Source organism: Cupressus sempervirens, chromosome 7 (assembly GCF_028749045.1).
Source record: "Cupressus sempervirens isolate cs-2001-9-10 chromosome 7, ASM2874904v1, whole genome shotgun sequence".
NCBI classification, from domain to species: domain Eukaryota; kingdom Viridiplantae; phylum Streptophyta; class Pinopsida; order Cupressales; family Cupressaceae; genus Cupressus; species Cupressus sempervirens.
Window position 1 is genome coordinate 623,703,657 of NC_143124.1, and position 14,995 is coordinate 623,718,651.

General features: G+C 38.0%; 1 protein-coding gene across 1 annotated transcript in view; it reads left to right on the plus strand.

The window, feature by feature from the left end:
- LOC149548244 (RING-finger, DEAD-like helicase, PHD and SNF2 domain-containing protein) overlaps positions 1–14,995 on the plus strand; it is a 280,879-nt gene that overhangs the window by 171,076 nt on the left and 94,808 nt on the right. Inside the window, exons 11-12 of the mRNA XM_089792294.1 lie at positions 1,982–2,198; positions 2,366–2,581. Of these exons, the coding sequence (XP_089648420.1) occupies positions 1,982–2,198; positions 2,366–2,581 (433 nt within the window). The remainder of the gene's footprint in view (positions 1–1,981; positions 2,199–2,365; positions 2,582–14,995) is intronic.

Genomic DNA, 14,995 nt, shown 5'->3' on the forward strand with positions numbered 1-14,995 from the left:
GTTTGTGTTAAGAAAGAGGTTCGCTTGTTGTCAAGTTCTGTTTGTTTTTTCCTTTATAAATTGTACAACCAGGCCACAAAACGATCACAAGACCACAACCCATGAATGCAAATAGATGATAGCGACCACACACAATCAATCAACTAGCTCGCGTAGGAAGTGTGCGAGCAAAGATCAAGCAGGTGGAATTCACTTGAGATGGCCTCAGCTAGTCATGGTCGCTTGGGATGATAGAAGTTATGTTTAGGTTGAAGTAGAAAAGTTGGAAAATCACAAGTGCGGATAATAGATTGAAAGAAAAAATGCATATAGCCCAACTTAGAACTAGCTCTCACCATTTTAGGTGCGAAACAAGTAGACGATTGACATTGACAGAGAATTGGGAAAACAAGACATGTCTATTTTGCAGTGTGGAGATGGTTGAGATTGAACGTCATTTATCATGGAATGTCTGACTTACGATGATTTCAGGTCTGATTATGCAGGTATTTTAGGGACAGCTTTTGTAAACTACTTATTGAAGAAAATCAGTTAAGTAGAACCACAAACTTGATGATAAAAATCCATCGTCGAAGAGCAGATTTAAATAAGAAGTTTCTTGACATGTTGTCTAGGGGTCCATGCTCATGGATGTTATTAAAATCTTTCATTCATTCATTCAAAGATGAAGCCATGACCTTGATAGAATGATGCCTACTATGGGTGAAAATCCAGCTATCTAGAGAACTTCAAAAGCTACGATGTTTCCCTTTAATTTGTTTTCACTATATTTGTCTTCTAGGTGCTGTTAACACGAGTTGGCATCAAGAAGAGAATCATGGTTGGTTGTCTTCTAATTTTCTGCAGTGATTTATCTTATTTGAGCTTTCAGAGCATAATCCCAAAAATCATATCTAAACATTTTTTGTTTATTTTTATTTACCATCTTCACGCTGGCTAAAAGCTTGTCTTTTTGCTGACTTGTCTAGGTTTTCTCTTTCTCTTTCGTCTCCTTGCTCTTATAAGACTAGTTGCTGACCTTTCGAAGCCATGTCACATATTTCTGACTTCAGACATGTCTAAATCTGCTTTTTTATGCTGTGATCCCTTCCATTAGCGTGACTATTTTATTGGCTAAATCATTATTTTTGAAATGGCTTCAAGTCCTAAAAAAATTTGGAATACGGCAGGGAACTCTGAGCTCACATTCCCATAGCAATAAATCTTGATCAAACCCTCTTCAAGCACAACATGATATTTTCATCAAGAATCCATGACAATAACTATCAAACTTCAAACCTTGTAAAGTCTTGTCAAGAACTAGTGCAGCATGAACGAGTGTTTCTGTCCCCACTCAATCCATTCAGTGCCTTGTCGATCTGTGCACTGAGTTGCTCAAGTGAAGTACAAGGGTTTTCGTCTTCAGCTCCAGACCATTGGGGTTTTTCTCTTGTATGCTAAGTTTGCGCTCAAGCTCCAAGCAAATATCTCCAGTGTAATAAAAGAGCTATCAACCTCCCTGTCCAAATTGAAGCCCAAACTGTTGTTTTACACTCACTGAAAACGCCTCTTGGCTTTCTCCTTTCTTAGCCTTTTGATTTTCCCTCTCTCTTAAGATAATTTGAACTTGAGGGCAACAATCATAAAGTGGCTTTGATAATTTTTTCTTAACTGAACGAGGAAGTTACTTTACCTACTTTATTAAGTTATAAGATCGTCATTACATTTATTATTTTGCGAAAGCTTTAGTAATAATTATCAATTAATTTCTAATGTCCAAATAAAAGGGGTCATTGCAAATTAATCCTTTATAATTTACACATGAAGTTTGCCTGCAAGTTTGGTTTCTGACATTCTTATGATTTTGTCTTAAATCATAGGCAGATGAATTTATTGTGGTAGCATTTAGTTTGTTTTAAGTAGCATGTTCAGTTTAATACATTACATTTGGATTTTTTCTTTGAGTATGATCAATGAAGAGTTGCTATTTCTGTTTCTGCAGATTTCAGGATATTAATGGATTGAAATATATTGTGCTGACGGAGTTGGATGCATTAGAAAATTCAAGGAAAGCTCTTGTTGACCGTGTTATGGAGATTGATAAGATGATGGACAACCCCGAGGATACTTATATTGAGCGTATCCGAAACTGCTCAAATTGCCAAGCAACTAATTCTGGGATTTTATGTTTACATTGTGAAATGGATGAATTATTTCAGGTAATCTACCTTTTGGGGTGTTATGGAGATTTTTTTTTTCTGCAGAAGTATTTATTCTAATGATTTTCAGAATATGTGGAAATGATAGTTCTTGAATTTTATCTTATTTACTGGAGTTCAAAGTTCAATCATGATGATTCAAAGTTTTTTCATTTGTGCATCGTAAGGCCTATGAGAACAGGTTGTTTCTGCTGAGGACAGGAGAAGATACGGGTACTATTGCATCTGCTGAAGAGGCACTGAATTTACAGAAGCAGAGATCTGCATTGAATCGGTTTTTTGGAGGTTTGAGTCAAAAAAGGGATGTAGCAAATGATTATTCTTCAGGAATGAACACAGCTGATAAGAGTGGAAGGCGACGACAATTCAAGGGCCATATACAGGTAAATCTTATCTTTTCAACTATATTCTCAATTTTCCGTTTGCTTTTGTTTTGATCGGATGTTTGTGAAAGGAAGACTAGTGTATTATTGGAGTGTATTTCAAAAGTGACAAGAATTGTGGAAAAAGTTAGTAACTAATTACCTATAGCTGTCAAAGATGATGCCTAATTACTATCTTTTGATAGTGTCTTAAATGTTTGATTCTATGGTCATGGAGCTTGAACATCGTACATGTTCTTATCAAGTGTATTATTGTCTGTTAGATGTTTTAAAACATTTTTATACATGTTATCCATTGATGGTTCTTCAGTCATTTTTTAAGACATGTGAATTAGTATTAGTATTTATCTAAATATGTTGAGGTTGCTTCTTTTGTACTTTGGCTATCTTAGTGTCAAAGCTCGTTGGAAACGGGTTGGAAAGTTTTAAGTCTTGGGCACAATAAATGGTGGCCTTGTGTGTGATGATGTTATGATATGGTTGAAAGGGCCGTTCTTGGGAGTCAAAAAGAAATTAATAAACTATATTATATGACACATTATAAAATGATGTTGTGTTGAGTAGGCTTCTTAAGTGAAGTTGCATTTGGGAAACTTTGTGCCAATGGGGGTTATAAATAGGAGCTAATTTTGATGGAAAAACATCAGATTTATTAGTTGCTTTTGTTGCTTGTGAGGGGTTTCTGAGTTTTCAGATTCTTCAATTCCCTTGCTGAGGTATAAGGGTTTTGATTCTGAGTTGTGCATTGAATCCACCACTCAAGTATTGTGGATCCAATTCTGGATTGTTAAGTCTTGAATTATTAAAGTCTTCCTACCGTATTTCCTGTTGGTGGGAGACATTGTTGTTTGGAATTCGGTTGCATTTACCTACTGCAAGTTGAGGAGTTCAATCTGTTTATCTGAGAAATATTATAAGTGTCTTTCATATCTACTCTTACTATTATTTGAAAGACCAATGGTGAATTTAATTGCTCCAAACGGGGTTTGTAATCTTCAAATTAGCAGACATATACAAGGTGTGGTGGTTGTGATCATAGCCTAGAAACCTGCAATTTGGATTGAGGGAATCACTGTGCATTTTGGAGACGTTGTGGACATCACCTGTAGCAGTGTTTGGGTGTTGTTTCATATGTGCGACCACATAAAGTGGTCTGCGGTGAGTTTTCTTAATGCCACTTGAAGTCTAAACGCCAGCGCAACACTTATTAGGGACTGCGATAATCCGGAACAGGTCTACCATACATTGCTGAAGGTGGATGGATGATCATCTGATGCGTTGATTTGCTACCAGCAAATTAGAATCAGATTCTTAACATTTAAATTGTAATTTGTTTGGGCATTGAAAATAAGAATTCAAGCTGTGGGTTAAAGTTTGTTTTGGTTATATTTTTAATAGAAAAGTGATCACTATTGAAATTAGGCATTAAGAGCGAAAGTTGCTATATGTAGCTTGATTGGACATTTAATTTTAGAACTTAGTATATTAGTTGTGGCTTACCTTTATGCAACCACTATTGTTCAAAAGTATATAACAACAAATTGGCACAAAACAATTGTTAGAAAGTAAAGTCCACCAAGATAACTGGGGGGCAGGGGGGGGAGAGGATTAATCAGTTATGTACTCACAAGAACTCTCAATATCTTTATTAATTCTGAACCATGTAAACAATAGATGCAACAACCATAGAAAGATAACCATGCACAATAACACCAGATATGTTAACTAGGCCCTTGATCAGAGGGAAAACTCCGGTGGGGATGGTACCCACAAGATGATGCACTAATATAAAGTTCCTCGTGAAAGGATGGACTTTGTTACTAGCCAATTAAATACAATCAGTACATATGAGTCCTTGTTAGGAGACTTTCAGTCCCTGTTATGAGATTCCATCTCTGTTAAGAACTGTGTTAACCTTGTTAGGAGTTGAAAGGAGGACATCTGATCTCGCTGTCTAAATAGCCTCAAAAGCAATATTCACTGGACAGTCTTCCAGATAAGCATAACCAAGATCTTTGAACTGATTAAACAACAACTCCTTTTCCAAAACAGTTCCTTTGAAGCTCACATTATATCCTCAACATCAATCTTTGCTCTTACATGAGCCAAGTTTGCATTCAAGTTTGCACAATGATCTCATTGATCAATACCACATAGTTTCACACTTTACCACAAGGAAATGACCTTTCCTTTATACCAAGTCCTAAGACAAGTATTCAGTCAACCTTGAGGCTTTGCCAATTTACAATAATAATATAGGACAACATTAAGATATTATAATACACGTTACATTACAATTGTACTCTATCTTCAGAGATGCTTACAATAGTTGGCTCACAGAAAACATCTTCTGAACAATCTATGCCAAATCTCACAGAATGAACATTTGTTTTCGCCATTAGGAACATAATGTATTCAAGATGTCTTTGACCCTCCTCTAAGATCATTTAACTAGATTACATCTCTATTAAAAGATATAATCAATTTACCAGTAATCGCTTTCTGGAAACTCTAAAAGTTACCTTTTGAAAGCATCGCATAGCTATGTCATATTTACAGATTTCTTTACGCACAATCAGCTGTAGTATCTACAAGCATCTTTGAACGTCCGGTTAAGTGTGCAAAACACAACTCATAATCCTCTAACTACGCTAAATGCATGTGCCTCTACAACTCTAGAAATCTTCACAGAATAAGGTATATATTGACATCAATGACAAACATTGCCATGAATGCAACACATAAGGTCTGAATCATGTCTTCAACAAGGCTATGATACTCGCCCATCGAAATACCATCAACAATACTTCATTCAATTTGAGTTTTCTTGCGAAGTGTTTGACAAAATGTCAAACAATTGAATGGTGAAGAAATTGGTGTTTGTCAAAGTTAAAACCGGTTGGGTTATTATAGTGGTATCAGAGTGGTTTTTTGTCGTCATGTGAGGTAGGAAATCTATTATTATCTTCGATCTATTGTTGCATGTGGAGTGACCAACACTCTTGCATATTCAGCTATGGATAGATACCAGAGTGCTAGTAGTTCTTGGAGCTGGTGGAGTAGTGTAGATGATAGCAAAAACAAAATTCTTTGAGGGAGAGTATAGAAAAACTTAAGCTTCATTAGCAAAGATTAGTGGTGAGATTATTGAATCTAGAGATGGTGAAGAGGGCAACAAGGTATATAGTTTCTGCTTTTAGTAGATCGACACCGAGGATGTAAGGAAGAAGGCTTGAGTTTTCTCCAATTGGCATTCTGGAGGCAGATTCACCTGTGTTCAATAGGCACTCACTAGTCCTATCCATAGTTTTGATGATGGAATTTTCCACACAAAGATGTGGATGTGTCAGTGCCATTAGTGGACATCAGTATTGAGCTTCTGCAGGTTGAGGATTCCAAAGTTGTTGCCATGAGTGCAGGAGTAGTTGATGCAGTTGTTCAAACTCGCTCAAGGAGGGGATTGTTATTGGAGATTTATATGTCAGTTGTCATAGTGTTGCGATTGAGTAGGGGCAACATTTTTCTCAGGTGGGATAGACGAGAGCATGGAGCTATCTAGCTATGATATTAGTGATCTCGGTGTTACTGTGGAGTCAACAGATGTTGGTTTATGCTCGAGCATTGTTGATTCACAACTTGGGATAAAGTCATGCGTGTAGAGTTAGGTGACAACAGTTGAGGCTCTGTCAGGTGATGGGGATAGTAATAGTATGGAAACATCTGATGATTTGTTGGATGATGCTATGTGTTGTATTGGGTGTGATATTCCTTGCCCGATATTCGGTGATGACTCTAAGGAGGTTTTGGATGGGTCCTAGGGTCAGGATTTACAGGTACTTTCTGTGGAAGAGGAAGCAGAGTCATGTGAGGAAATTGATATTAGTTGCTGACAGGGAGTACCTTATGGAGTGGGATAACACTTGTTATGAGGCATTGTTAGGGAAAGAGGAGGAGGCGGTTGAGCTCACCGAGGAGCTTCAGGTGACTGTGGACTCTCTTTAGTGTACTCAATTGGCTCTTCAAGAGTCACAATCATGGTTGGATGAGGTTACTGTGGAGTTGGAGGTACACTTGACACTAGCTACAAGCCTTGTTCAACAACATATTGTGGTTGGTGGTGAGTTTTCTTAAACGGTTGGGGATGAGGAACATGATGATGTGATATTCAGATCTGTTTAGGATATGGGTGTAGTAGGTATGATAGAGGTGAGACCATTAGTTGAGGACTGTAGTGTGGTTCTTGTTGTGCCACATTTTCAGAGGGATCAACTGTAGATTGCAGGGGAGAAAGGTTGATGCTTTGACATATAAGTTCTATTGCATTGAGTCGTTCATGGATTATTTACTCGATAGTTCGGATTTGTGGGAGGATCCATAATGAGCATTTGAGGGTATTCTCGTCTACGGCTCTTGTGCTATTTAGAGGATGGTGGGAAAGATTGTATAGATTTCTACAATGCTTTCCCACAGAGACTGAAAGATCCTTGATGGATCTCTTCCATTGATCTGCTGTAATCTTATATTTATAAATTTGTTTTCCCTGTTTATCAAAATTTTCTTGCAGAGCTAGACAAAAGTTGCAGGAGGGTTTGATTGTTTTATATTTTTGATTTTTCAATAAGTAATAACAGAAGTACAATAACATGAACCAGTTCTGAAAATGTATTCCAAATACATTTAAAGCAAAGTCGCTTCAAGCAGATTTTTTTGAATATACGCCTAATATGTAACCAAATGAAGATTTACAATAATATCCAAATGATTACAACCAAGAATAAAGCCAACTTGAAGGCGTGAAGGTGAAATATGAGCCCAGAAGGAAGCTATGGCCAGAATCTAGCTCTCAAATGCTGTACGTGGAAAAGTAGATGGCTGGCAGGTGCGGCCGTATAGCTGCAAAGTGCCCACACGTGGGTAAAATACCCAAACCCCAGCTAAAACTCTGACTCAGTACTGTGTTCCTCAGAAGAAACAATGCACAATCTCCAAGATGCTTTTGATTGCAAGAATCCAAACAACTATTTTGAGGACTACGTCCCAAATAGGCAAAGCAAGTGGGTTTGGCGTCCCAAATGCTGAAAGCTCAATTAGAGCCCAAAACACAAATCCAAGATGTAATATGTCAATAATGCCTTCGAACTTTGTCTTTACCTCCTTATAACCCACCAAACTTAGCTCGAACCCTAAAAGTGTCCCCATGTGGTGTTGGGTTATAAAATAATATATTTCTCATTTTTAAAGTGGTCAAGTATCCAAAAAATGACCTTTTTCCCAATACAAAGAAATCTGTTCATTGAAATGCTTTGAGTCAAAATAAAAATATTTAGAAAAATTCAAGACCCTTCCAACGAGCTATTACACCAAGGGATATTCACCCAGATGAGGCCAAAAAACCCCTTATTACTCCAAAATGGCTATAACTTAGCCTTATTTAAATTATTAAAATGCTAACTTAGGAGAATATTTAAATATATTAAAATATTTCCCAAATAGCAAACTGATAGCCAAAACACCTCTACAAGGTGAAACTGAACTCATCACCTCCTATGACTGATGCCGGATAATCTAAAATAACTGACAGTTTCATCCCTCAAAATTAAGGATACTCCTAAAAAATAGGAATGTCTCCAAATCTCCTGAAACTGAAACCATAGAATGATCTTGTAGAGACTCAAGACTATAACCCATCTCCACCTCCTAAAATGTAGGAAACTGCTCCTACAATTAAGGAATTGCTCTCAACTGCCCTCCTACTGTTTGAAACTCCAGATCCGAACACTGTATACCCTAATGGAGTCTCTAAACACCACTGCCAGCCTACGAGACTCCGTGATAGGCTAACTCTATCGTCTCTGATGTCCACTCTAGAAAGGGGACATGACAATCCTTCCTTCTCGGAGATTGCTTGTCCACAAGCAATGAACAAACTCCTATTGCGTCACTCTAATATACACTCCTGGGTGTGTGAAATGAAGCAACACATCAAGGATTGCCCAATCAAATGCACTGCATAGGATAATACCAGGATCCCACACTGGATGAGAGTGTTCCCACAACCAAGGTGGTAACATATTGGAATCCCTATGAGACAAGGCATCAAACAAAACAACACTCGGATTCCAACACCATCTGAACCAGCACCCATCCATCAGGTATAAACAGGGATAACTGGAAACCTCTATCATGCCATATCTCTCCGCAACCATTGTGATACCACCACGAAAGTAATAATCATCTAAAGCATCATGTCTGCTAATACCCACATCATCCTGTAACCATGATTCCGAATGAAGTCTCTGTGATATAGACGTGATAGCCCATGTCAGAAATTGCTTGACATAATGCTGGTCTCACCAACCAATCCTTCCAAACTGCTGAGTCAGGTGCTTACAGTCAATGACTCTATCCTTTGAAGATGGGAGTGCACTATCGCAACGCGGATAGTATAAGGCCTGCTTCAATGTCCTCATAGCCTTATGAAGAGCATGGAAATCTGCCATGGAAAATCCTCCACTATCCTGCTCATTAGTCATAAGAGCACTCCAATTGAGTGTAGATAACATCTGTCGAGTGACATCAAAGTGCTTAACCACTATGTCTACCCTCTTGTCATCAACCCTAAGTTGTCTAATCAAGCGATGAGGAGTCTGAAAATGATAGTTCTCAGGCATGTGTACTAGCTCCGAATCTGCGCTATGGTAGAATATTGTGTCGGAGTCATGTACATCGTTGTAAGGAGTATCCAGTATGCATTTACTAATGCATGTATCCTCCTTTATAGTACTGCAACTTTGTACCTCTGAGACCACCTCCTCTGTCAATGATGAAACTGCTGTCACCACACTATGCTTACTCTCCTCAACTCCCCACGTGTCTGCACATACAACTGAATCACGATCTTGGGATTTAATGTCACTATGAGTAGACACTACTCTGATTTCTAAGGTATAGTCTAAGAAATCAGACTCATCATGACATGAAGTCTCATCACCCAATGCCTTTGAAATACCTATGTCTGGATTGCTCTCTGGTGCAAACTCACCAAAATAATCCTGACCCATTGTATTACTTGATGGTCCATCCAAATCAACATTGGCCTCTTCTTCCGTTGGAAGAAATAAAGTTCTAATGGATGATTCCCTTTGTTTTCTTGCATCATCTATCTGATTATGACATTCTTTGACTCTTTGGAGATGTTGTCTTGCTTGGGCAGCAAGTATCTTTGCTTGCATAGTTCTATTGAGGTCATAGTTCTGCTGCTGCTGTGGTGGTCTATAACCACGATCTCCCCTGAACCTAGTTGTATCTCTAAGCTATGCACAATATTGAGGAAGAGGGAAGACGTCCCTAACCTCAGGGGGTAGAGCTCTCCACTCAGCTGTGGCCGCCAAAACTGACTCCCGGAACCCCACCTCTGGTGGTTCCTCCTGCGCTGGCCTTTCACCTGGTATGAAATGAGGAAGCAATGGTTTATTCATAGTAGGTGTACGATGGAGATGCCGCCTAGAGGAATGAAGGGAGCTCCCAACTGAAGAATGGGATTGATGGCTGCACTAACTACTAGCCTCTAAAATTGATCTACTTTACCTGCCTCTGTGTCCACCCATCTCCAAATGCTCCGAGGTATCCTGTAATCTGTTTAAAGCTTGAGCGATCCTGGGTTGAGTAGTTAATATGGTTTGCACCATCTCTCTCTCTTCATCATCCTGATTCCCTATGCCACCCACCTGTTCTTCTGCCATAATAGGTTCCTGGTCTATTCCAAACCCTTGCCCAAGTTGAGCTCTCTTGCACGTATAAAATCTGTGTATATCAGCGCTTGGATGCATAGATTTGTAATCAAATCCATAGGCTGGCAGGATCAGGCTCTGATACCACTAAAAGATCCCTGATGGATCTCTTCCGCTGATTTGTTGTAATTTTATATTTATAAATTTGTTTTCCCTGTTTATTAAAATTTTCTTGTAGAGCTAGACAGAAGTTGCAGAAGGGTTTGATTGTTTTATATTTTTGATTTTTCGATAAGTAATAACAGAAGTACAATAACATGAACCAGTTCTGAAAATGTATTCCAAATACATTTAAAGCAAAGTCGCTTCAAGCAGATTTTTTTGAATATACGCCTAATATGTAACCAGATGAAGATTTACAATAATATCTAGATGATTACAACCAAGAATAAAGCCAACCTGAAGGCATGAAGGTGAAATATGAGCCCAGAAGGAAGCTACGACCAAAATCCAGCTCTCAAATGCTGTACGTGGAAAAGTAGATGGCTGCCAAGTGCGGCCATACAGTTGCAAAGTGCCCACACATGGGTAAAATACCCAAACTCTAGCTAAATCTCTAACTCAGTATTGCGTTCCTCAGAAGAAACAACGCACAATCTCCAAGATGCTTTTGACTGCAAGAATCCAGACCACTGTTTTGAGGGCTACGTCACAAGCAGGCAAAGCAAGTGGGTTTGGCATCCCAAATGTTGAAAGCTCAATCAGAGCCCAAACCAAAATCCAAGATGTAATATGTTAATAATGCCTTCGAACTTTGTCTTTACCTCCTTATAACCCACCAAACTTAGCTCAAACTCTAAAAGTGTCCCCATGTGGCGTTGGGCTCTAAAATAATATACTTCTCATTTTTAAAGTGGTCAAGTATCTAGAAAATGACCTTTTTCCCAATAAAAAGAAATCCATTCACCGAAATGCTCTGAGTTAAAAGAGAAATATTTAGAAAAGTTCAAGACCTTTCCAACGAGCTATTACACCAAGGGATATTCACCCAAATGAGGCCAAAAAACCCCTTATTACTCCAAAATGGCTATAACTTAGCCTTATTTAAATTATTAAAATGCTAACTTAGGAGAATATTTAAATATATTAAAATATTTCCCAAATAGCAAACCGATAGCCAAAACACCTCTACAAGGTGAAACTGAACTAGTCACCTCTTGTGACTAATGCTAGATAATCTGAAATAACTGACAGTCTCATCCCTCAAAATTAGGGATACTCCTAAAAAATAGGAATGTCTCCGAATCTCCCGAAACTGAAACCATAGAATGATCTTGTAGAGACTCAAGACTATAACCCATCTCCACCTCCTAAAATGTAGGAAACTGCTCCTACAATTAAGGAACTGCTCTCAATTCCTCTCCTACTGTCTGAAACTCCAGATCTGAACACTGTATACCCTGACGGAGTCTCTAAAAGACCACTGCCAACCTACGAGACTCCGTGATAGGCTAACTCTATCGTCTCTGATGTCCACTCTAGAAAGGGGACATGACAGAGACCTTGTAGTTGGGTTTGCTGATAGAGTTGCTCAGAAGCTTGCTTAATTGGTGCTTCAGAGTCAGAGATTTGAGCCATCTCCTGATTCTCAATTTGGTATTGATGAGTCAATAACCAAGATTGGGGCTTTTTATAGGGATTACATAGTGAGGAATGCTTATCATTTCACATTTGACCCACAAATAGAGGAATTGGTTTCACATTAGTGTGGATTGTTTCCAATTTCATACCATCCATTATGGGATGGGTTAGCATTGTCTCTTGCAAATGGGATTAGTTGCAGCAAGTTAGATCACTTGCAGTATCGGCACACCCTAGACGGTTTAGCAAAGGTTGGAGTTAGTGGTATTGTTTCATCTACCAATGGTTGTTATACTATCCTCTTAGAGGAGTTAGGTGTGAGTGTTAGTTAGATGGGGACTTGGGTGTTGACAGAGTTCATGTTTCAGTTAGGATGAGTTCCGATGGGTTGTTACCTGCATCAATGCCTATAGTAACTTTTTGGATGATTCGGTTATTTATATCCATTATTTGGGTTTTGGTGCTTTAGGAGCTAGTTGTATGCGAAAGTGATATTGCACAGTTTCACCCTTAGGATCAAGGTGGACTGTGGTGTACATTTTTGCTTTAGGATTGCTTGGGGACAAGCAATCTCAGGGAGGGAGGACTGTAATGTCCCCATTTTTACAGCTTCCTATACTTGGCTTGGTCTGTTCATCATCACGACCCTCGTGAGATGACAATGGGATTTGAGGGTCTTAGTTGTGGGGTTATAGGCTTTCCGACATCCTATGGTGAGTTTTATTTTAGTTTTGAGGAATTTATTATTTATAGTAAGTCAATAGTTGGTTCCGATGAGCTTAGTTGAGTTAGAGGAGTTGAGTGATGCTCTCAGTTTTTATTTTGGGGTTTTGGTTTGGGCTACAAGAATCTTGGAGGGAACATCTATTTATGGTAAGCTACCCAATATGGATCATCGTCTTTCTTCATCAAGATCACTCCGGTGTTGTCATATTTGAATTTTGATGCTTCTTTAGTAAGATTTGCAAGACAGGTGAATTATTATTATTATTCATGTAAATATGTTGAGGTTTCTATTTTTGTTGCTTTCATACTTTGGCTACTTTATTATCATAGCTCATTGGAAGCAGCTTGGAAAGTTTTAAATCTCAGGCACAAGAAACGGTGGCCTTGTGTGTGATAATGTTATGATATAGTTGAAAAGGTTGTTTTTGGGAGTCGAAGAGAAATTAATAAATTGTATTATATGGCACATTATAAAATGATGTTGTGTTGAGGAAGCTTCTTTAGTGAAGTTGCATTCAGGAATCTTTGTGACAATGGGGGTTATAAATATGAACTCATTTTGATGGAAAAACATTCTATTAATTATTATTTTTTGTTGCATGTGAGGGGTTTCTGAGTTTTCTGATTTTCAATTCCCTTGCTGAGGTATAAGGGTTTTGATTTTGAGTTATGCACTGAATCCACAGCTGAAGTATTGTGAATCAAATTCTGAGGATTGTTAAGTCTTCAATTATTGAAGTCTTCCTACTGTGGTTCCTGTTGCTGGGAGATATTGTTGGTTGGATTTTGGTTGCATTTACCTACTGCAAGTTGAGGAGTTCAATCTGTTTATCTGAGAAATATAATAAGTGTCTGTCACATCTGCTCTTGCTGTTATTTGAAAGACTGAATTGGTGGTGGATTTAATTGCTTCAACCGGGGGTTTGTAACCTACTAATCTGCAAATTAGCATACAACTTGTGGTGGCTGTGATCTTAGCCTACAGACCTGTGATTTGGATTGGGACAATTACTTTGCATTTTGGAGAGGCTGTGGACATCACCTGTAGCAGCGTTTGGGTCTTGTTTCATATCAGCGATCACATAAAGAGGCCTGCATTGAGTTTTCATAATGGCACATTGAAGTCTCAAGTCCAGCGCAACACTTATTAGGGACTGCGATAATCTAGAACAGGTCTACCATTTGTTGCTGAAGGTGGAGGGATGATCATTTGATGTGTTCATCTGCTGCCAGAAAATTAGAATCAGGTTTTTCACATTTAAATTGTAATTCATTTGGGCATTGAAAATAAGAATTCAAGCTGTGGGTTAGAGTTTGTTTTGGCTTAATTTTCAATAGAAAAGTGAACACTATTGCAATTAGGCATTAAGAGCAAAAATTGCTATTTGTAGCTTGATTGGACATTGAATTTTAGAATTCAGTATATTAGTTGTGGCTTACCTTTATGCAACCAACATCATTTGAAACTATATAACAACAATTTTGCATAAAACAATACTTCATCCGGTTTGAGTTTGCTTGCCAAGTGCTTGACATAATGTCAAATCAATTGAATTGTGAAGAAATTGGTGATTGTCAAGGTTATAACTGGTTGAGGTTATTACAGGCTCTGAAATATAGTAAGTGATGGAAGAGTATTTGAGTCTACTCAGAAAGGATTTTGACTAATCTGGAGTCTCTTATGGCCATGTATTTGATTAGTAACATGGGGAGCAATAAGATATATATCAGCTTGGCATTCTCATAGTTAGCAATAGTCTATGCCACGTATTTTGTTAAGATCTTTCAGTCATTAAAGCTCCTTGTGCTACTACGTTTGAGGAAAATTTATCTTCTGATGTGTCTCTGCTATGATGATAATCTGCAAGTGCGTTCTGTTAGGTGCATGCCCAACTAAATCTACAGCCTCTTACAAATACAGATAGAAGAGTATTAAGTGATTATATGATAGAACGGCGATGTCTCATATTTTTCTAAGCACTAACTTCTTGATGTATACATTTCTTCTAAATTTTGAGCTAGTTCTTGATGGTTTTTATGTGCGAGTATGAGTGTTGGGGTTAGCAACTGAATGAAGTAATCATTTAGAGAGCTTGATGATATAGGTTCTGTATTTTGTATTGTGCACTTTTTACTTTCTTTCAAGTGTTCTTATTTTGTAGTTAGCTTTCATATATATATATATATATTTTTTTTTTTCTGCTCTGAAGAATTTAATATCCCTTGCATACAATTTCTGTTGTCTGCGTAGCTTATGTGCTCTTATTTACTTTAGGCTTAATGCTCAATGTGTTTTGAAGCTTCTTCTAAGGGACAT